Source organism: Homalodisca vitripennis, chromosome 1, assembly GCF_021130785.1.
Source record: "Homalodisca vitripennis isolate AUS2020 chromosome 1, UT_GWSS_2.1, whole genome shotgun sequence".
Taxonomy (NCBI): domain Eukaryota; kingdom Metazoa; phylum Arthropoda; class Insecta; order Hemiptera; family Cicadellidae; genus Homalodisca; species Homalodisca vitripennis.
Window position 1 is genome coordinate 104667819 of NC_060207.1, and position 24175 is coordinate 104691993.

Below are 24175 nucleotides of genomic sequence, written 5' to 3' on the forward strand. Positions count from 1 at the left end.
GCTCAACAATTTCTCGGGAAGATTTCAGGGCAAGATGACCGAGTCCCGGTTTCTGGAAGGTATTTTATACCTCCTAGACCACTCAGTGTGTTAGCCCCTTCCGAAATAAAGTTCTATAACGCCACTGAGTCCTATCATGGCCATATTTTAAATCAGATGTACATGCATAAATCAGAGTGGTGTTATGCAGTGTTTTTACTATCATTGTATCATATTTATTTTGTTTCCGACATTTAGTTTTAGCTACTAATATAAATAAACTACTATGTCATGTAGCTTTTCCAGTTATAATCACGTCGAAAATCTAAATAATTTTGACAAAAATAAAAATGTTGAGATGGCTTGACCACATATATTTTTTTCGGTCTACAGCTAATCAGAGTCTGTAATTCCTAACCGCTTACAAAGACAAGTTTAAGAGGCAAAATTGTTTCATAATTGGCTGAGTTCTACTAATCAGTGATTACAACACGGCTTCTTTATCAAAGGCAGCTGACCTTTTGCTAATATAATGTTATTTACTTTTTAAAGCTCTTCCTTCCATCTTGATACTAAGATAAGTAATCTCAGATTACTTATGAGGTTTGGCTTATTTCCATGGCATACATAATGGAATACATCCTCACCATCACTTACCTCGATTAACTTTACTGATATAGCTACCCTTTCGCTCACAATAAGCCTAAATAAAGCAACGTTTACAATTCTGTGTCAATTTCATTTCGGTACATTATTCAACCCATCTCAATTGGCCACTGGACTGTGGAAGGAACTTACCGAATAAAATAAGTGAGAGAGTCAATACAGTACAATATCTATAATACTGGTAAAAAGTGTTACGGTCACAGACTGGATCTGAACCTGCGCTATCTATAAACTCAGAGCCAAAGTTCGACGCCTTGGCCATCGTTACTCTTTTTGATACGTTTATAATAATTTCTTGTATATTATTATTGTTGACGCATGTAGATTGAGACATAATGTACATAATGAGCTGTAAGTTTTCACATGTCATTTCATGTACAAAACCTGTGGCAAATGTATTCAAAATGGATTTATTAATCAATCTAGACACATTTTTGGATCGTCGAATTCTACTGCATGTTTTGTTTTGCAACTGTGTTCTGTTGTCGCTAATTTACTAAGACAAACAAAATAGTTAGTTATATAATTGTTTCTAATAATGGTAAGCAGTATTAGACACTTTGGCCCTTCGAATATGGACTGGGCTACATGGAGTTTTATAGACTCTAGGGGTATACAATAGAAACATGACCTTTCACTGGCCATAAAGTTTTCTAATTTTGAGCCAGCTTTTATACAATTTTGATATTATTTTTACCTATTTATCAGTAGTTCTTTGGTTGTAGAGAGTGTATTCCAATCATAATATTGATATTAACCTATAAATTGTGTACATTCTAACATCAAATGTTTATAATATTGATTATGGTCTATAAATTGTGGTAAATTCTGACATCAAACGTTCAGAATTTCCTTTGATTGAAGATAACAGCGAGACCAAAATAAAATTGTAATTGTGTTAGTAATGTTTCGAAGCGGTGAGCAACAGAAAACATAGATGGTATTAGTGACGCTGCCTAAGATCTAAAGAAATTAGAATATAATCAATGACTATCCGTAAAACGCTACTACATAGACTAAACGGACTTACGACTCCGACTTTTTCACGAACGCCATAAAAATACACTCAGACCAGGGTTAGTTACCAATATGTTATGTACTGTGGCTCGTGGAATTTTAACGTGTTATTGAAACCATTAGATTATAATCTCTGGGATTTCCTTGATGGCTATACGATCCTATCACACCGCGACTAAAATCCGGACTTCACGAGTAGGTAATGCTGTGGGAGGCATCTACCTACCTAGTCGTTCTCAATTCTCAATGTCCGCAATACATGGAAATCATGTTCTGTCACTCATGAGAAATTGCCATTAATGGATAGTACGAGTAGGTAATGCTGTGGGAGGCATCTACCTACCTAGTCGTTCTCAATTCTCAATGTCCGCAATACATGGAAATCATGTTCTGTCACTCATGAGAAATTGCCATTAATGGATAGTACGAGTAGGTAATGCTGTGGGAGGCATCTACCTACCTAGTCGTTCTCAATTCTCAATGTCCGCAATATATGGAAATCATGTTCTGTCACTCATGAGAAATTGCCATTAATGGATAGTACGAGTGCATGCAACATTAAAAAATACACAATATTCAGTTTTAGTGCAATTGTTTTTGTTCATAACATAGTTAACGGTGAACTAGAAATTATATAAATAATACTGGGATTTTCATAGTATGTAATATGAGAATAATATTGGCTGCAACGATTTATCATTGATACAAATATAAAAAAACGTGGTAAAATATTGGAAAGCAATAAAAATGAATACAGTTTAGTAAAACGATTAAATAAATATACTGTTATTTGGGCGAGAAATTATTCCATAACGGATATTTGATTGATGATAGTCATCACAAAGGCCAATTAAATGAACACACGGCACCAATAATTTTCACGCTCCACTCCCTTAGGGAATAATGGCAGGTATAATACGCGTTTATTACATAAAGGTATAATTAATCCTTTTAACCGGACCACATTTATATATGAAAAATGGATGAGCTGGAATGTTTCATTACCAAACCAATTTGTACTGCAGCTTTTGTTTGGGGAAACGAGAATTAATCAGATTATATTTCTGCCATAAACTGTTCGACGTTTGGATTTTGATAATTGTAACAAGGTTTGCGATAATTGTTTCTGAAGGTTGTGATCTTTACTTCAATGATGGATTTGGTGTGGTGTTTTCTATGTTTAAAAGTATATGCTGGAACTATAACACCTCACTCACCTATCCCTCTAAGACAAATAGTAAACAACAATTCTGGGTTCTAACTAGGTATTTTACACATTATATACGACAAATATGGCAAATATTGTGCTTCAACGACAAATAAGTAATTAGACTTAATTATAACCCAGAAGTCATGGGAATCTAGCTAGTTCTATAACATATTCTTCTACATTGGCGAATATGAACCTCCAAAGGCAATCAAGTAGCAAATAATAAATCTGAGGTCATGGTATTTTAACTGCATTCGTAACACTTCTGCGTACCTAATAAACACACTAGTTAAAACGAGGCTCCAGTGGCCAATAAAGCGATAATTAGTTATATTTCTGAGGCCATAAGATTCTAAATAGCTGTACAAGACCTCACACGACGTGATATATCTGATTATATTCTGCTCCTGTAAGTTATCCAACGTTTTATGTTGTTGTTATAATATACTGTATTTAATATACAAAATTTATGTTCTGTAACCGCAGCTCTGAGCTTGATTTTACATGTTTACACTTTCCTTTTCTCCATAGGCATAAATAATATGTTTTACTTTTCCTTCCGTTGTTCATAAGCATTTAAAAAATTGGAATAGATTCAGTTTTTTGTACTTTTTGTCATGTATATTTCCCCATAAATATGCGTATCTATGGTATAGCCCTAATTGACAGCCCCTTATGTGTAGGTTTATCGGAGAAAATAAATAAAAACACAAAATACAAGCTTAAGAACATATAATACTCTTAGTCTGAAATTCTATAACTGAAACCGAAAAATGGCATGGCAGATTTATAGTGTAACATAATATTGTTATAGGGAATACGATGGAGCTTAAAAATGTTAGTACTATATCACTTAAGACTTGCTAATAACTTTGTCAAACAGTACGGGTCGAAAAACGTTCACATAAAAAAGACTGTTTTTAAAACCAGAGTCCGTAGCTTACTTTGTCAAAGCATGTATGATGAAATAAGATAGTCCTCTACGGTATTTTTTAAACGTAAGTAGCCATACAATCAGGTTAATATTATTTCGGTTTTCATGGCTGATTCAGTAATCAGAGGTTGAGAAACTAACTCTTATGTCAAGTTTAGCGCGTATAAGAGCATTTATGGTTTAAATTAAATATTTTTCAGATGGGGTAACTGAGTTTGCCTCTTTGCTCTCATAAAAAACATAGGTCTCTAAAATTACTTTAGTTCAAAGAACCGCTTAATTCCAGCTCTCATGATTATTTTCCGATCTAATATATTTACAGCGTCATAGTTGAGTTTGCCTCGTCCCGACGAAGGAATTATATTTATCTACTTAGAAGCCTTCTTCGTCCAAAACCCAAAAGCGTTTACTTCAGGCAGTTTAACTTAACGGTCTAATGCATTTATGGTGTCAAACTTGAGTTTAATTTCTTGTCCTGAGCAAGACTATATGTACACATGTAGATGTCTGACAACTTCCTCTGTCAAAAAGGATCTACTTAGTTCTCTTGCAATCTGCTTTTCTTCTAAGATATTTCCAGTGTCATAGTTATTTCCCTTGTCGTCATGACGAAGAAATATAGTGTCAGTTAAATTTTGTTTATGACACATAAATATTATCATTTAGATAGTGGTTAAATAATTTAAACAAATGGTCTTGCTGTCATAATACAATATGTAAAAAGAACAGTCGATATTTAACAAACTCTTTCAATTAATATTTCACAACTTTAGAGTTCAAGATGGTAAATTGAACTACCTCAGAGACCTGTGGGGCGTAGCCCGGAAGGCTTTTCGAAATAAGAACATGCCTACATTCATCCCACGGACGCTAATGTCCATTTACACTTTAAGTACAATCGGTTGATTGGTTTATGGGTGAAAACAAAACAATTAAACAAACAAAGGCACTTTCGCATTTATAATATTTATAATGAACCCGCGCTACTCCGCAGCGTTACTCGATATTGTAATCAGTTGGGGAGGGGAGAGGGCGTCAGTAATTGTTTACCTCGTTAAAGGAGAAAATGGTATATGAGCAGTAACATACTTGTCAGGATCAACAACAACATAACTTAAATGAAGCGTTTCCCTCATAGATGTTCTAGAACTATCCTTCAGGACCTCATGGTGTCTATCTTCAGTTCTAAATAAACAATGAGAGATTGCCCGAAATAAACAGTTACCGATACCCATAATGGGAATGACTTCAAAATTGTTAATGGTTGAAGAACCCCACGTCATTAAATTAGGATTAGTTGGTGGAGGTACCAATCGTCTTCTTTTAGAGGAAGAAGGATCAGATGTCATCAAATCAGCATCTTCTTGTCTTTGTCTTCTTCCTGTGGTTAAAGGAACACATCTCATTAAATTATTATCTTTACTCCGAAATTGCAATTTTCACTATTCCTGCGAGCGTCTTTTGTTTTCCTTCCAAATGTATAAAGTGGCGAGACCAACAGCTACACTAAACTTACATGAACAAGTTAAATAATCTGAATGTAAACAAACCTCTCGAGATGCCTAATGAACGGCTGACAAAGGCTTTATGGCTTAAAAATCCTTAAAAAACTAAACTTTAGGCCAAATGTCCGCGCCTAAGTCTCCTCACTCAGTCTCAAGCAATTTGAGTGATCAGTAGGTCAATATAAAAGCGCACATTCACTGAGTTTTCTTAAATAAAAACGGAGTATGTAGGTTCATTCCACCGGAAAATTGAAAAAGAAATGGTAACGGTATGTTTCAGATCCCCATAAGAAATGTATGTGAGGAAAACATTTTTTACTAAAGGTGATAAATACCAAAGCTAAGTGGCTTTTAATACTTGATGCATGATCTGCGAACAAACACCTTTCATTTAAAACCAAAATGAAGGAAATCGGTGATAAAACTGACTACCATTACTTTTATAAATTCTTTTAATATATATATTAGGATATCAAAAATTCAAAACTAAAACTAAAACTCAAATGTCTTGTTGCCAGTTTTTTTAGGCTATATAAGTCCTACTTAAAAATAAACTTAAATTCAATTAAACGCCAGTTTAATTTATAGTTTTTAAAACAAAATAAAAATATGATATTAATATATATGAGGAAATAATAGGGCCTCCAAGGCTAAGCCTGTTTGGAGGTTCCATCAATGTATTTTTACAAATGGTTTATCCAGCTTCAGAATTACAAAAACATAAAATTCAACTTCTCATTCATAAACAATCAAAACAAAACACGCATCTATTTAATATGGTTAAATTGTGCCATATAATGTAAAATAAAATAACTCCTTGTAAAATATACATTCACACACATATCCATATAAACATACATACACACATACATACATATATACATATAACAATAAAATAATATTAATACAGCTACTACGAATATTGAAATATAAGAAATCGAACAATTAAATAACAATACCCTGCTGCAATTTTTGCTACTACAACTTTAATTTACTCATCCAGGAATCTCTAGCAGTGTTTTAATCTCTTTTATACTAAATAGCCAATTTTTAAGTCTTTTTACGAATATATTTACATTTTTAGAAGTTTTAATACTCTCCGGTAATTTATTATAAATCCTAGGGGCAACGAAAATATAGGATTTCGTAAAAAAGGTTGTACAAGGTTTTGGGACAAAAAATGCATTCCTATTCCTAAGTCTATGCTTGTATGTATTATTATCTCGAGGCATGCTACCATTCTTTTTATAGAAAAGTTTCATTACATTGTAGACAAACAAGTACTGTAATGGAAGTATTTTTAAATGTTCAAAAAGAGGACGTGAAAACTCAGTTCTATTTTTAAAGGATATTAATCTTATGAAATGTTTTTGCAGAATGTGTAATGGCTTAATGTTTGAAAAATATGTCCCTCCCCAAAAAAATATTCCATATTCTAATCTACTTTGGACCAAAGCAAAATATAACATTCGTAACAATGTTTCATTACACATTTCTCGTAAAAAATAAAAGTATCTCAAAATATTGTTTAAATTGTTTTTTAATTTATTGATATGAATTTTCCAGTTTATTCTTTCGTCAAGATTAATTCCTAAATACTTAATGTATTCCGCTCTTTCCACAACAGCACATTTACCCGTCCCACAAACTCCTTGGTAAATAAGACAGTTAGCACACTTATATTCCAGATTAATATCAAAAATAATGTTCTTCTTTACATTAAAATTTACGTACTTGGTTTTCTCTGCACTTAATAGCATATTATTATTGGTAAACCACCATTGAATTGGCTTAAGATCGTTTTGCATTGACGATTGAACCAGATCCCAACTTCTACCAACATAGCAAAGGGCAGTGTCATCGGCAAATGATGTAACTTTTCCTTGAAATCTGGCATTACATAGATCATTTATATAAATTATGAAAAGGGTTGCTCCCAGAACAGAGCCCTGAGGAACCCCTTGCTTTATTATACCCATTCACTGATGTACGAATTTATTTTAACACACTGTTTTCTTTCTAGTAAATAACTCCTAAACCATTTAAGACTAACACCCCTTATTCCACTTTTATACAATTTGTCTAACAGAATACCATGATCAACAGTGTCGAAAGCCTTTCTTATATCTAAAAACAACCCACTGACACATTTGTTTTCATTGATTCCATTATAGATATCAGTTATAAAATTTGACACAGCACTTTCAGTATTCATCCCTTCCCTGAAACCAAATTGATTCATGCTAAAGAAATTGTTGTTTTCTAAAAACTTAACCAATCTTTGCTTCATAATCTTTTCGTATACTTTAGAAAAACATGAAAGCAAAGATATAGGCCTGAAGTTACTGCATTTTTTATTCGAGCCTGTTTTGTATATGGGTATGACTACTGCAGTTTTCAGACGCTCAGGAAAAACCCCAGTTTAAAAACTTAAATTAATTAAATAAGTTAGAATTTGTAATATATTACAATAAACCTGTTTTAATAAAAAAGAACTAATTCCATCCATTCCTGGAGCTGTATTATTTTTTAGAGATTTTATTACACTTTCAACATTCTGTGGTAGGACGGGATAGATAAATATTGAACTCAGTTGGTTGGTTACCGGAAAATAGTCTTTCAATATCAGCGAAGAGAACCCAATAGGCGGAGTATTGCCTAAATCGAGATTGTCTACTATATTGAGAAAATATGAATTAAATTCGTTTGCCACTATTCTACAGTCTTGTTCAATCCTATCGCCCACCTCTAAACACACTATCCTATTATTTTCTTTCTTTTGTCCAGTCACTTCATTAACAATATTCCAAGTAGCTCTAGAATTACCCTTACATTTATCAAATTTATTAAAATAATATTCGTTTTTTACTTTTCTAATTTCCTTTTGCAAATCATTCCTAAATCTTAAGTAATATTTATTTAATTTTTCGTTACTCGGGTGTCTTTTTAAAATTTTAAAAAGTAAATTCCTTCTCTTTATTTTGAAGCAGAGTGATTCATTTATCCAAGGCTTAAGTTTCTTATTCTTAGTTTGATTCTGTATAGTGATTTTACATTGAGAAATAAAACAAACGAAAGTGAAAGAAACAATCGAAAGCAGATGACGCATCTGATTGGCGATACACATCAGCCCAGTCCGCACAGACCAACAGACGATTGAGCTTATCGTAATCAGTTCTATAAGCCAGGGCGGGGGTGGGGGAGGCAAGGCCACCGCCACCGTCTCTAGCCTCACACACTCCCACACACACGCGTACTAAAGAGTGGTCAGTTATGCCTGCATGCTCAACGTCTGCCTCCACAGACATCATGTCTACACGTGAAACCCTCGCAAAGACATGATCGACGCATGTTGCTGTATCTGCTGTTATTCTCGTTGGATCATTTAACAGACATTCAAAACCATTTACCGCCATTACCATTTTATAACTGTCTGTTGCAACTGTGTTCTCTAAAATATTAATATTTAAATCCCCTACAATTAACATGTTCTTAGTTTTACTACAATCCCTAAAATAATATGTTAAATCAGTAATAAAAGAGTCCACTGATAAAAATTGCAATCTATATAGCGCTAAAATATGGATATCTGTATTGAAGTGTGTTATAACTATACCTACTGCATCAGCTGACGTGAAATGCACCTCAGTTGTATTGAAACTTATGCCATTCTTTACATAAATAACTACACCACCCGCTCTATAATCATTATTGCATTTCGCTATCATTGTAAAGTCAGGAATTTCGTATAAATTTATTTCATTAGAATTTATCCATATTTCAGACAGTATAATTATATCCGGTATGTTACCTTTAGCAATCAAGTCTACAATGAATAGGTCAAAATTTTTCCTTATACTTCTAATGTTTTGATGAATTATATTATAATACTTAATAACGTTAGTTTAAAATATTTAAAAAATAGTAATGAGTAAATTAATTTTTCCCAATGGCAGTATTATAGAATATTTCAGATTTTTGTGTTTTGAAAAGAGATTAACTAATATAAGAATATTTTCATATGCATTCACATATGCACACGGATAAATATAAATATTTATGATTATCTGTCTGTTTCAAAATTACTACAGTGTATTATGTTTATACATCTGAGCACTAATGGACACTATTTTAACATGATAATTAAGCTGTATTAAGATTAATAATGCAATTTTTAATAATATCTAAAACCTATCCAAGTCCGCCTGGCAAGTCACCTGAAACACTGGCGCCTTCTCTTCCTTTCTGAGAAAAATTTTTCCACCTCGAACCCAGAGATACTTGAAGCTCTTTTCTTTCTTGACTTGTCGCGCCGCCGCTAGCAGACGCCTTCTCGCCTGTGATAAAGCCTTATTTATATAAATGGGCTGATCCATGCTGAGGTTCATGTGTCTGGTGGAGAAGTTGCTCTTGACACGGCACTTCCTCAGCAGTTCCTCTTTGTCCAGACGTCGAACGAATTTGACCACAATTCCTGGTTGCGGACTGTTCGGGCCAGGTCTCCTTCCCAAGCGATGACAGTTGTCAATCATCGAGTCCGTGATCTCCAAGTCGAGCGCCTTTCCAACTTCCTTTACGACCGCCACTACGTCTTCGTTCTTCTGTTGAGGGATGCCATGTATCTTCACAGAATTGACTCTAGAGTATTGTTCCAAGTCGTCAATACGCATCTCCAGACTGCTCACTTTCTCTCGAAGGCTTCTGTTTTCCGCAGCCAGCTCGTCAATCATCCTGAGGCACTTTTCAAGGGAAGCAGTTTGCTCTTTGATAGCTTTCGTGTTGTCTTCCAGTTTATCACTCAAAGCTTCATATGATGTATTAACATTTTTTTCAGCTTGTTTTTGATTTTCAAAAATTTCCGTCACCTTTTTCATTACATCTTCCAGTGTAAGTTTTCCTTCCGTCATTTCAGAGTCGAATCTCATGCTCTTACGTCTCGTCTGAGCACAAGCCTGACACCTCCACACCAAGCCATCGACCGATATACATTCGATGTCCGCTTTACTCATCCGGAGACAACTGCCGTGAAATTCCTTCTCACAATCACGACACTGTAACTTTACTTGCTTTGAAGTTATTGACTTTAGACATACTTCACAGCTTGACATCTCTAATAGTTGAATATATCGAATTGCAGTGAAAATATATATTTGCAAAAATAAAACTCCGGCAAAATGTTTACTTTTTATATCTGGCACGCACTTATGGACGCGAAATTAATACTCGCGAGCGAGACCGGAGCGTTATCTACTAGATCCGTCTTATCTGAGTGCTGGCTCATCACTGAACATCAAAAGTGTGGGAACATGCGTGGTACATTTTTATGAGCCTCCCAGGAAACAATGTGAAGACACTGTTCTTCTATCCTGTTGTATATGTCGGCGACTTTATAGCCATAATTGCCAGTGGAGATGAAACGCCTACGTTTCTGAGAATGAAAATCGGGTAGTTCTACCTGAGTGGATCATAAATTATAATCTTTCTTTGATTTTCTATGCGAAAGATAGGAGCACATAATTTTCAGCCCTATGGTAGCGTGTATATTCACCTGATCTATCCTTTTGTTCTCGCGATGGGTCATTAAAACGCGCCCTAGATACAACGTCAATGCCGATTGGAAGATGAAAGCTTGAGTAGAAATAATATGTATCCTCCTATTTAGTAATTTTGACGATTTCATAGAACTGCTTCTAGCTACTGATAAAGGTTGCATACCTAGGATTCAGAAATAATGTTTTTTAACCTACAGAAGCTAAATATGACCCAACTGTTTGCTGAACTCATTTAATAATGTCAAGTACAAACAATCCATGGCATGACTTCACCTTACATCATTCATAAGGTTTGATCACGTTTTGAGAAAACATTCTATCCTCAAAAAAATCTCCTAGACAATCTGATTTCTAGGACATAGCCAACAGGATTTGTAGCCTTATAGAAATTAGGACGTCCGCCGTCTGAGCTGCGATGTAAATTGGATAAGTTGCAAGTATGGACGAAGTTTTCCCTAAAATAATTGCATTTTGTATGTTCGCTCAGAAACTCGATCATTATGCTTCTTGTTGTTTTCCATAGAATCATCTCAAACGGATCTTCTGCGAAATGCTTTTAAAATATCTAAATTAACTGCTATTATGAATCTACCTCCCAATATCCCTTCTTAGTGTATTATAAGTAGCTCGAAAGACTCATAACCATATTTCACTTATTCTTAATACTTGTGTCTTTCCTGAACATGCTGGTTTCAGATCTGGTTATAACTGCAGGGTCTTAGCGTACGCATATCTCAATTTGGCTAAGTATGAAAAGAAGCTCACATAATTTGCTACTCTGACAAGACGTACGGAAAAATGGCCTCCTGGTGAATTTAAGGCTTAATCCCTTCCATTCTTCAATAACAGCTTGTAAGCCCTACGTTGAGTGACTGATGTTTGGTCAAGGTTAATCTGGATACTAACGAAAGTGATTGTATGAACATGATGGTATACCCCAGGGTTCGTTCGTTGTGTCTATACTGTTTAATGTTTATAGTGATGACATTTCGAAGACACTGTTTAGAAATTTAAAATTAAATTTATTGATTTATTGATATTTATACTACAACAGTCTAAAACATGTATCAAGCCAATTCATACTGCTCTTGTTTCAGGACACATAAGTGTCCATGTGAAGGAAATTACAATCAGGTCTGACCTTGCTATTCTCAGTCGCCCGACCAATCACAAACGGTAGTAGCAGCTTTTACCTCATAAACGTGATGTCTAGTCAAATGTAACATCTGGTTTAATAGCATACAATTTACACAATATGGAGCAAATCCACACAACTTAGAGATTACTTGAGACTGATATCATCACGTTCAAGATGTATCTGCATTAGACAACGGAAACGGCGATTATAACATAATAATAATATCTTATAATACTGGCACAATCAACATGTGCAGTGAATTTGAATGTCTTGCATACATACATTAGCTCTGCCTCTAGTCCACTATACTACTGAATTGAATAACAACGTCTGGGTAAATAGTGTTAATGTGACAAATAGATGTTTAACTAAACAGGTCAATGTGGAGATGTCTGACGCTCTTATGGCAACCTTCCTTCACTAGCTGAGTATTATTGTAATGCTATATGATTTAGCTCATCTGGATTTAAAATGAAATTGGGACTAGCAGTTTTATATTAAATAAATATTATTTAATCGTAGTCTTGTTTATGTATGTAAAACGTATCAAATTCATCGATATGAAAAAAACCCTGATTTCCCCCAATAACCTACGCCTAAAACAGTAATTTGTCTGGTACGAAGTCAATGTATTCCTAATACTCTCTCCAGACACAATAAGAACCAGTCTCGTGATAGACTGTTTTAGTGACTATGTGAAAATTACTTGGAGTAAAAATATATACAGAGATTTTTCATAATATATTTGGTGGATCTATCCATAGTGGAGTAGTCTGAGTGCTAACCAGTTGGACAAGTAGAAACTTTCATATGCAAAAGCTCGGGAATACAGGGCGAGTGAGCTAAGGTTTCATAAACATATACTAAGAGAACGATTAGTGCTAAATCATAAAAAGGAACAAATTTAAAAAACAAGGTGTACCAAAACCGGAGACCACGTCTTCGAATCTTAAAAGTTTTAAACATACACCTGTGACATCTGGCACATTGGAAATTGGTGAAATTGAATTTCAAAAATATTTTACAGTTTCCAAACGGCGGATCAAAGAAATTGGGGTATTACATAAAACTCGATATTTCCTTCACATTTAATACTCTAATAATGAAACAAGCTAATTTTTAATCTGCAATAAATTATCTTTAAAATTATATGTTACGTAAACATATTTACTTCAATGTTGTCATAAAAAAAATAAATGATAAGACAAAGTTAAAATGAGTTTAACTAAAAAAAATTAAATAGAAGGGTACATCATCTTGTACCTCAGTGAAGAAAAGCCAGACTGAGTTTTCATACAGTGCAAATTGGCTATTGAAGTAACCATGCCATTAATCCACGTCCATTACATTTTATAATCGCACCAAATACATAATGTGACTCTGAATGTAAACAATTTTTTCTGTAGCCTAATATAAATGTTACTGTAACATTAGTTGGCTTCTAGTAAAATATTTAAAATAAATCCACTTAAGTTTTAATGATTTATTTACATACAAGCGCGGGTAATTTGGTGCATGAATAAGCAAACAGAGACACTGAACAGTCCATGTTGACAACATAAACACCGGATGAATGAATCAATCGTTGTTTATAGCATTGAGTGTTATGTTGGAATCAGTGTGATTGCTTATATGGTTATTTATTCCAAATGTTTACCTCTTTTTACAGCAAATCACATGATTAAAGCGGAAATATACGACTAAAAATTAAACTATAGTCAAGTCCGTTTCACAAAAATCAATAAAATAATTGTAAATGTAATGTTTTATTAGCATTTAATTTGAAATAACATATCTGCATATTTACCGTCATTGTATTGAAAAACACATATATTTGAATGTGGCATGTTCATATATTGAAGGTGTTAAAAACCTTGTTGCTTTTCTCCCTTGCTAAAATAAACCTTTTTCTATTTAATAAATACAAGTGAACGTAAACACATCTCTTAATAGATATTTTCTACTTTTGAGATAATAAAGAATCCAAGTCAACGCATCAAATAGAAAATCCCTCTTCTATACTGATGTGCTACCGGAGAGGACACACATTACAAAGCATTATTATTTCTGTATCATGTAAAACAATGAATGATATAGAAAATAATACTCAAAACCATAAAAAAAGGTCAAACTACTCCACCTACATAATACAATACTTACATAATATGAATAACTCCACCTACATAATACAATACTTACATAATATGAATAATATAATAAGGCTCTTAAAACTCAAGTCTATATACGTTATAACAACTGTAACAACTGTTGTGGTATACGTCTGTGTACCACAACTAAATCTAAATTATAAACCTACTAACGAAACTGATGCAGAGTACCACAGAGATTTGTCTCGCCCTTACAGTCTTTCACACCAAATTAAGTAGTTTTTCCGTATTAAATGAAAACAAGTGTCAATAATGTCTTACAAAGAATTTGGATTTATTTGTAACATTGTGCCCTACAACGATACAAATATGTAACATTGAATATTGGAGCCACCGTTGTTATCCGCTGTAGCAATTTGATACTTCAGCACGGGAACCTTTTAAAAACGTACCTTAGGGTTGCATCATGGAATTTCCCCATCACTTTTTAAATAGAGCCTCGGCCTCCTTTAATAAAATGTAAACAAAATAAAAACTTTACCATACCAAGAAAGTACAGAATTGAAGCTTTGGTGTTTTTGTTGTGGACTGATAATAAGTAAATAACCTGTTGTTATCTTGAGAGTTCTTGGCACAGTTGAACATTTTATAAGGATGTGAAGAATCTTACGAGAAAGATATTGCATTATATCAGTCTTGTTTAATACTTGTCACACTATTGAAACATTATTAATTGTATAAATGTCACGCTGTCTGTGTCTGGATCGCCTTGCTCTGTACTATAATAACTGTAACGATTTGTAATTGGTATTTTATAATGAAACATGTTATTATACACTCATTTTATGTATGTAAAAATCTCCATAAATTACTTGATTCAGCAATTGCATTTTCTATTGAATTCTATTCATACCTACTTTCGGCCAACTTTAATCACTCATGGGGCTGGAAAAATTTCTTTTCGCTCAATTCTTTTCGCATGTTATGTTCAGAACGAATTGACCTGTATACTTTTGCATAATCTTCACTTCTGGTACATTGTCAACGATGAGTTCGATGATGGTGAATGTTACTCCATGGAATTTGACTTATTACATTTTAACATGGGACATACAAAAAAATTTAGATTATTTAAACAGCAAAAATAATAGAATGGAAAGTCAATGCTAAAAGCCGATGGCAGTATTTGATTCCAACGCATTCTTGCGTTTTAGTACCTTCCCACCTCACAGGAACATTTATTAAACACTGCTATAAAATGTAATCCAATGAACAAAAATGTTATCTATCATGTACAAGATATCTCGAGAAAGATCGTTTGCAAACATGTAATCTCAATTCTTCGTAGACACGTCACAAAGCCCATCATTCGGTAGGCTGACACAACTTCTCTTATGTCTGCCGGGCGATGTAAAGGTTTCCTATAGTTCCGGAATCCGTTTGTCTGTCTGCAGAACGTCTCGAAAATTAACCGAGCCACAGACTTGAAATGTTGCATGCACCTTTTTTAATATTGGAAGATTTGAGGATCATATGGGGTTGTCTATACGACCTTCGAACCCTATTGAATCTATTTCTTACAATTTTGCTTCAAAAAGTGCACATAATAAGAGCTTTTATTATTGTATGACAGAACGGTCTTGTTTTAATACCACCCAAAAACTTTTGTTCAACTTAAAAATTATTTTTTGATCTTTTGCCGTTTAGATAATCCGGTACTTTGATACGTATCGATAGATAAATGTACAAGGAATCTGTAAGTAAAAAACACACAAAAACATACAAAGTCATAAGACTGGTTGAGACGATTCAGAGAGGTGGATGAGGTCATCATTTTGTATTAAAGTGTTAACACGTGTAAACAATAATATATTAGACTTATTACAGTACTCAAGAAAGTCTCGTAATGTTATATGAGACTTTGGCCAATGGTTTGGCTTTTATGAGCAACTCGTTTGGTTTTAGAATTCAAACATGTAATTTCATGATATCTAATTAAAGAAAGTACAATATATTCTCACCACGCCGATAAGATCTCACGTGCACCAATCACTTGTAGTAGAAGAAACGCTTCTCATCGGGCGTGTTTCATCCTTTTCCAGCATTATCAACTTTCTCTCGCTTGAAAGCGTTCGGTGAATTACTAGTTTTCCTTTCGAGCTCAATTACAGTTTATTTCTCAATAATCAATGATCAATGAATTGCAAAGCACGATAGCATATGATTGCTCTTACATATACAATCCACTAAAGATCACGTTATATCAGGATCAAATCGGAATTAGAGGATGTTACCTATTAATAACATACATTATGCATATACATTATATGGCTTGTACTGTATATAGTTTAGAGCAATACATGTAAAATGTAGTAATTATAATCGAAAACAATAATAATGAATACATTTTTATTTTCAAGATAAGAACAGATTTTTAATTCAAAAGATGTGTAGAGATATACACATGGTTTAAACTTTTTTTCAAAGATTTTTAAATCGATAGAGGATTTTTTTCTCAGAAAGAAATTGATCATTAGCCACGCTAACTTTGATGCAGGATAAAATGGAAGGGGTTAAGAATATAAAACAATAATTTTTTCTCGGATTTCTTTTTCAAAATACACTTCAAACCGGCCACCAGGCACAAAAATTATAATTATATAATCGTCTTAGACATCTAGATAAATCAAGCCGCCACAGATAAATCAAGGGATCATACATAGTTAGCTGACTATTTACGTGTTTCAAGTTTAGTTTAAATTTATCAAGCTAAAAAACATAAGATCTGAGAAAAATTTGTCATTTCATATTTTAACCCTTTTGATAAACCCGCCCCCACTATTTTGATATCAACCAAAACTTATGCGGCTGGCGATAAATATATATTTAGAGGTAAATTTCTATTGATTTCAAGAATAATCTGGTTGTGTAAATTAGCCATGCAAATTAGCCCTCGGACTCTGGACTACATAGCACTCGCCAAGACGAATAGTTAATGTAGTCCACTTTAACCTCATGACTGTTTCACACACTTTTGTGGTTTTCCGAAAGCATTAAGTGTTGATGGGTCATGTGAATAGTGTAAATAATGTACTACGTTTGCCTATTTACTGAAAGAAATAGAGAATATAAATTATTTATTTATATAAAGTTTATGGAGGAAATAATTGAATTATTATTACTTAGTTTTAGCTAACAAGTTAAAAAATACTCTTTTTGTTTGTAAATATTGTAATTTGAAAAGAAATCTAATCCTAAGGTTATAAAAAATAAAATTTTTTATATGAGTAAAATATAAATAATACAATATCCTATAATTGATTGCCTGTTGAGCAGTCAAACTTCACATAATTTTGTACAGTTATGGCACCAATTTAGTAAGTAATTATTTACGAGATAGGCATACAGCGTAAAAATAAGAAGCCAAAATGAAAGTAGAATGCTACGTTCTTTCCTGATCGTTAAGTTAGAAGTAACAACAAAAATGACGAAACCCAAACATACAAAATTGGTGATTGTAATACTCGGCCAAACATCCACGTTTCCACAACACACATAGATTTCTACGAGCACGCAAATGTTTGCGTTTTGGTATGTTTGTGACGGTACACAAGCATGTTATACTTCACAAGGCTAGTACAGCTAGTATTAGCATGAGTGAAATATGTTTACGTTCTATAATACATTTTAGACCAATTTTACAATATAATTTACGAACATATTGGTACAATTGTTAGATAACGTTCATAGAAATTTAAAAACTTTTCTGGTTTTCTTTGCTAAATGTAAGAACCATATTTCGCCAATGTCACCTATCTTTTTTGAAAAAGTGTATTTATTTATAGGGTAGATATTTACATTAATGCATCTTTATAAATGATAAGATCCCATATACAAAAAAATCAAGTGTTTAAACGCATTGTATTTTTATGAACAACTTGTCTGCTTATAATTACTAAGATATGTTGAAGAGAATGGTTTCAAACATTCGTCACACCAAAACCTGTATACAAATAAAACTTGAAAATCAACAATGTGTCTTCTATTTATATTTAAAGGTGAAGTTATCACTAAAATCTATCTTTCTACCAACACTGGGAGAATGGATATTTATATTGACTAGCCATAGGTACTTTTTCTACTGAATGAAGTGAACATAACAATTGTTTCATGCTGAAACACAATTTAATATGATATATAGATAAATACTTCTTGTCTTTAGGCAAATTATACTTTATACTTCATGTAATTTTAAACAAATCAGTGCATACTATTATTTAAGAATACAAAACCCATGTTATTAACATATAGTGTTTCTTGTATTTACAACAAAAATAATCAACTTTACCGGACAAACCCACAACTTTTCATCTGTATCTTGCAGACCATTTAAATGCTGGTCATAATGTTCATAAGTTCATAATGATTGTACGTTCGAAACTTTTCGATCCCTTACCAGATTAACAGGTTAATGGAACGGAAAGGATCGGACGATTGTACGCTTTTCTGCTAGGCCAGTTATTTAACTATTTGCTTGAGGGATCGTTATTTTCCGGTCGAGAATATTTGTTTATGCCGACAGTGAAATGTAAGTAAATATGTATCAATCAATGTGGAAAAGTATATAACAGCCCACGACAAAGACTAAATTGAGGTGGATCGCAATTGAGTGGTTATCTTATCCCCGCAGGGACCAGGATTCACTTTAACAGGTTGGTTTCACCTTAAGTCCTTAACGGTTGTGATAAGTGCTCCAGATCATCAACAATAACAAATAAAATTATATTGGAACGAATGGTGCAACAAAAATACTGGGTGCACAACATTTACTGGAGATCGATTATAACCACCCGACACCTCTCTCAGATCGGATCAGGCTAAATACGGGAACATCAAACATGGACAGAGAAGTTCAATTCCACGTATGTTTGTGAGGTGACACTATACTATGGGAGCTAATTAGGGTGTAACAAACAGCCACAGAGCATCGCCTGTGCGACGTTATTCGCAGATGAGACTACCCAAGCATTTCCACGTCTGTTTGTGAGGTGACACTATACTGTCGGAGCTAATTAGGGTGTGACAAACAGCCTCAGAGCATCGCTTGTGTGACGTTATTCGCAGATGAGACTACCCAAGCATTTCAACGTCTGTTTGTGAGGTGACACTATACTGTCGGAGCTAATTAGGGTGTGACAAACAGCCACAGAGCATCGCTTGTGTGACGTTATTCGCAGATGAGACTACCCAAGCATTTCAACGTCTGTTTGTGAGGTGACACTATACTGTCGGAGCTAATTAGGGTGTGTCAAACAGCCTCAGAGCATCGCTTGTGTGACGTTATTCGCAGATGAGACTACCCAAGCATTTCAACGTCTGTTTGTGAGGTGACACTATACTGTCGGAGCTAATTAGGGTGTGACAAACAGCCTCAGAGCATCACTTGTGTGACGTTATTCGCAGATGAGAGTAACCAAGCATTTCCACGTCTGTTTGTGAGGTGACACTATACTGTCGGGGCTAATTAGGGTGTGACAAACAGCCTCAGAGCATCACTTGTGTGACGTTATTCGCAGATGAGAGTAACCAAGCATTTCCACGTATGTTTGGGATGTGACACTATACTGTCGGAGCTAATTAGGATGTGACAAACAGCCTCAGAGCATCACTTGTGTGACGTTATTCGCAGATGAGAGTAACCAAGCATTTCCACGTATGTTAGTGAGGTGACACTATACTGTCGGAGCTAATTAGGGTGTGGCAATCAACATCAGAGCATCGCTTGTGCGACGTTATTCTCAGATGAGAGTAACGAAGCATTTCCACGTATGTTTGGGATGTGACACTATACTATCGGGGCTAATTAGGGTGTGACAAACAGCCTCAGAGCATCTCTTGTGTGACGTTATTCGCAGATGAGAGTAACCAAGCATTTCCACATATGTTTGGGATGTGACACTATACTGTCGAAGCTAATTAGGGTGTGACAAACAGCCTCAGAGCATCGCTTGTGCGACGTTATTCGCAGATGAGTGTAACCAAGCATTTCCACGTATGTTTGGGATGTGACACTATACTGTCGGAGCTAATTAGGGTGTGACAAACAGCCTCAGAGCATCGCTTGTGCGACGTTATTCGCAGATGAGTGTAACCAAGCATTTACACGTATGTTTGGGATGTGACACTATGCTATCGGGGCTAATTAGGGTGTGACAAACAGCCTCAGAGCATCGCTTGTGCGACGTTATTCGCAGATGAGTGTAACCAAGCATTTCCACGTATGTTTGGGATGTGACACTATACTGTCGGAGCTAATTAGGGTGTGACAAACAGCCTCAGAGCATCGCTTGTGCGACGTTATTCGCAGATGAGTGTAACCAAGCATTTACACGTATGTTTGGGATGTGACACTATGCTATCGGGGCTAATTAGGGTGTGACAAACAGCCTCAGAGCATCGCTTGTGCGACGTTATTCGCAGATGAGTGTAACCAAGCATTTCCACGTATGTTTGGGATGTGACACTATGCTATCGGGGCTAATTAGGGTGTGACAAACAGCCTCAGAGCATCGCTTGTGCGACGTTATTCGCAGATGAGTGTAACCAAGCATTTACACGTATGTTTGGGATGTGACACTATGCTATCGGGGCTAATTAGGGTGTGACAAACAGCCTCAGAGCATCGCTTGTGCGACGTTATTCGCAGATGAGTGTAACCAAGCATTTACACGTATGTTTGGGATGTGACACTATGCTATCGGGGCTAATTAGGGTGTGACAAACAGCCTCAGAGCATCGCTTGTGCGACGTTATTCGCAGATGAGTGTAACCAAGCATTTCCACGTATGTTTGGGATGTGACACTATACTGTCGGAGCTAATTAGGGTGTGACAAACAGCCTCAGAGCATCGCTTGTGCGACGTTATTCGCAGATGAGTGTAACCAAGCATTTACACGTATGTTTGGGATGTGACACTATGCTATCGGGGCTAATTAGGGTGCGACAATCAACCTCAGAGCGTAACTCGAATTAAATGTAAATCAAAATGTGATCAAATTGTTTTAAATCCATCTTAACAGTAATTCTGGAACTGGTTGTACGAATCTTGGTGTTGACGGACGCATCTTTACATACAGCCTTTTATAGAAGATTGATCGTTTTGTTAAGTTACCAATAAAAACAATTTGTACGCTTGGTGCGATTCTTAGCTGCGTATATACCTGTGGTCCTTGTGGCATACAGGAAGTATGTCAAGCGCTTTGATTCTAAATTAATTTATTTCGTGTTGTTGGTACGACTGTTTGCTGCGTATATATGTGTAGTCCTTGTAGCATAAAGTAGGTTTGTCAAGAGCTCTGATTCTAAAATTACTAATTTTGTGTTGTAAAATCGTTTTAATACTAATTATAGTGCCAAGAAGATGAGTGCAAATAAAGTCAAATGGGAAATAAATGTGAGAAAACGAAAAAGGGAATCATATCAACAGACAGAAAAGGGGAAAAGACGCAGGATATGTACTATTAATGAAAAGTGTTATAAAAATAGGACAGCTGTAAACACGCTTTCTGCGGTAGAGCAGCACGCTGTGTTATGCCATTATTTACTTCTTATATAAATGAAATGGATTAAGAACATTGTAAATTAGTGGAAGAAAATTCTGGGGGCGAAGAGGGTTTAAATAATATTAAGCACATCATATTGGTTGGAATGCAAGATGCTGTTACTTAAGATACGTTTTAGTTAAGATTACCTTAAAAGTGGGTTTGTGGAGATAGGCTATTCTAGCATCAATGGAATAAGAGCCGATGCATAGCCCATTTAGATAGAACTATTCATATTTTGCAGCAATTGGTCCTTTGCGAAAAAAATTACAACTAACCACTCTGAGAACTAGCCTACATTACTTTATAACTAAGCGTGGTTGAGAGCTCGAGTCCTACCAATGTGTCACTCGTATTGTTCATAACTAATTATGTCCAGTGAAGTTAACTCTAGCTATTGAGCCAGAAAACGTGAATTTTGTCCATAAATACAATGATAAAATACAGTGTACATTGAACAGAATCATAAAACAATATATTTTCAATAGGACATTGATACGTGTTATTTATAGAATTCCAAACACGTTCAAAACTTTTTAATGGATTTCATGCAATGCCATAATCGGTATATTTGATGTCATTTTCACCATATCATCATCTTAAATGCAAAACCATGAGTAGCATACAGATTTGTTTGTATGTTTTTTATTACATTACAACTCAAAGCTACTAAAATGTTACCTGTGTGACACAATCAATCAAATGGGAAAACCGGGGCACCTATTATGATGGTTAATGACTGTAACAGTTACCTTGAGGCGTACCGTTACATTTGTTGTAGCGTTTAAATGGTTTGAGACTAGACACTTCAATTTCGTGCACAGTGTCATGGGGGTTGTATACCTGTCAAAATAAGAAACAATAACATATTCGTTTGCTTTTTTCAAAATGACATAAGTTCATATTCATAAATATAATATTTCATGAAAACTATAAATATTTAATGATACATTTAGATTATTAAAGATTACAAAATTGTACTACAAAATACACAACTGACACAAGACGAATTATAATCCAGAATATTAGTTAACTATGGATAGACTCCCTGATGATGCCTATTGTTACAAGACAAGTATTGTATTTTTTGACCCACCTCCATTTTGAAAAGGTAAATAAATTTTTAGGCAACTAACACATGTAAACAATTTCAAATTTCTGCTTCAAACCGTTGACGAATTGACAATTTTTCTAAAACATGCACACTGACAGTCAGGTAGAAAATAAGGTTTTAAGATACACTGAATTAGTTCCTGAATATGCTGTATGACAGATTAAGAAGTAGGGATATGATCTTAAAAGGACGTCTAGGCTAGTTTTAATTAAAAATAATTTTTTAAACATATTATGTACGTAAATGACTTGGAAACATAGATAATATACAGCTAAATAGTTAAAATAAGGACATAAATAGTACGAGTAATTTTGAGAACAAAGTATTCATAGTCATTATCGCAGTTACCAAAGCAAAAGGTAACCATTTAGAAATAAGAAAAGGAAAAAACTAAAATGAAATGTTTTAAGAGATCTACTTAAATACAGATTCTGTTTTCAACTCGAACCAGCTAATAATTATAAATACCTGAAGGAAACAGGATTTTTCCGGACATTTGCCATCGTTCAGTGAAACAAGAAATCAGTAACACTACGTTTCGAGATGTTAGTTTTTTATTAAGTGCATGTTTATAGAGTTAGTGAAGTTTACAAACAACATGTAGGTTGTGATTCCTGACTTAGGTGTGCCACAACGCTTTGGTAAGATTTGTTTATTTTAACCTAGTTTGTAATTATGTATTAGGTTAGTTCTTTACCTGAAGAAGAGATCAGATTGCAGATCTCGAAACGTAGTGTTACTGATTTCTTGTTTCACTGAACGATGGCAAATGTCCGGAAAACTCCTGTTTCCTTCACAATCCTTCCATCGTCAAAAATAACCTTCATATAAATACCTCTTCCGGCTCAGTCAGAGAAAGATACATGAGGTTATCTATCTTTAGTCAAGATAGATTACTAAATGCCAAATTGAAGATGCAGTATTAGTTTAGATTTTTCATTTGCACAAAACTAATAGGACAGTAACTTTCAATATTACCATGGTAATATAATCGTAACACTTTCAATCATTTAGAAACTCTATAATCTTGATATCTTACAAGACAAACTGCTTGAAAATTTTAAAGAAATTTTCATTTATGTTATATATAAATGTACCCGAGTAAAATATTTTGCCCAAATATGAATGGCAGCCATCTTGAAACATTTTATTGGTTAAGACTGGTGAACATAACCGACTTGACACCTGTACATACAGTCTCTGTACCATGTTAGATGGAATATATTGAGAACTACGGTATTTATTGTTTTCCCAATATTATTCCCGCAATGTTGTATACTATCTAATAATTTATACGCCTAATATATTATCTGGAAGTCTTACTAAGTAACAAAAATACATACAAACAAA

The 24175-nt window shown here is 34.4% G+C and overlaps 2 protein-coding genes across 2 annotated transcripts in view; both read right to left on the minus strand.

The window, feature by feature from the left end:
• LOC124374068 (calpain-C-like) overlaps positions 1-24175 on the minus strand; it is a 164173-nt gene that overhangs the window by 135968 nt on the left and 4030 nt on the right. The gene's annotated exons all lie outside the window — the stretch shown is intronic.
• On the minus strand, positions 9496-10320 carry LOC124374178. Its single transcript, XM_046832466.1, has one exon. The coding sequence runs from the start codon at positions 10318-10320 to the stop codon at positions 9496-9498; it is 825 nt and encodes a 274-aa protein (XP_046688422.1).

Bases quoted from the DNA above. Each gene is read 5' to 3' on its own strand.
- LOC124374178 (XM_046832466.1), bottom strand. From the start codon at position 10,320: ATGAGTAAAGCGGACATCGAATGTATATCGGTCGATGGCTTGGTGTGG.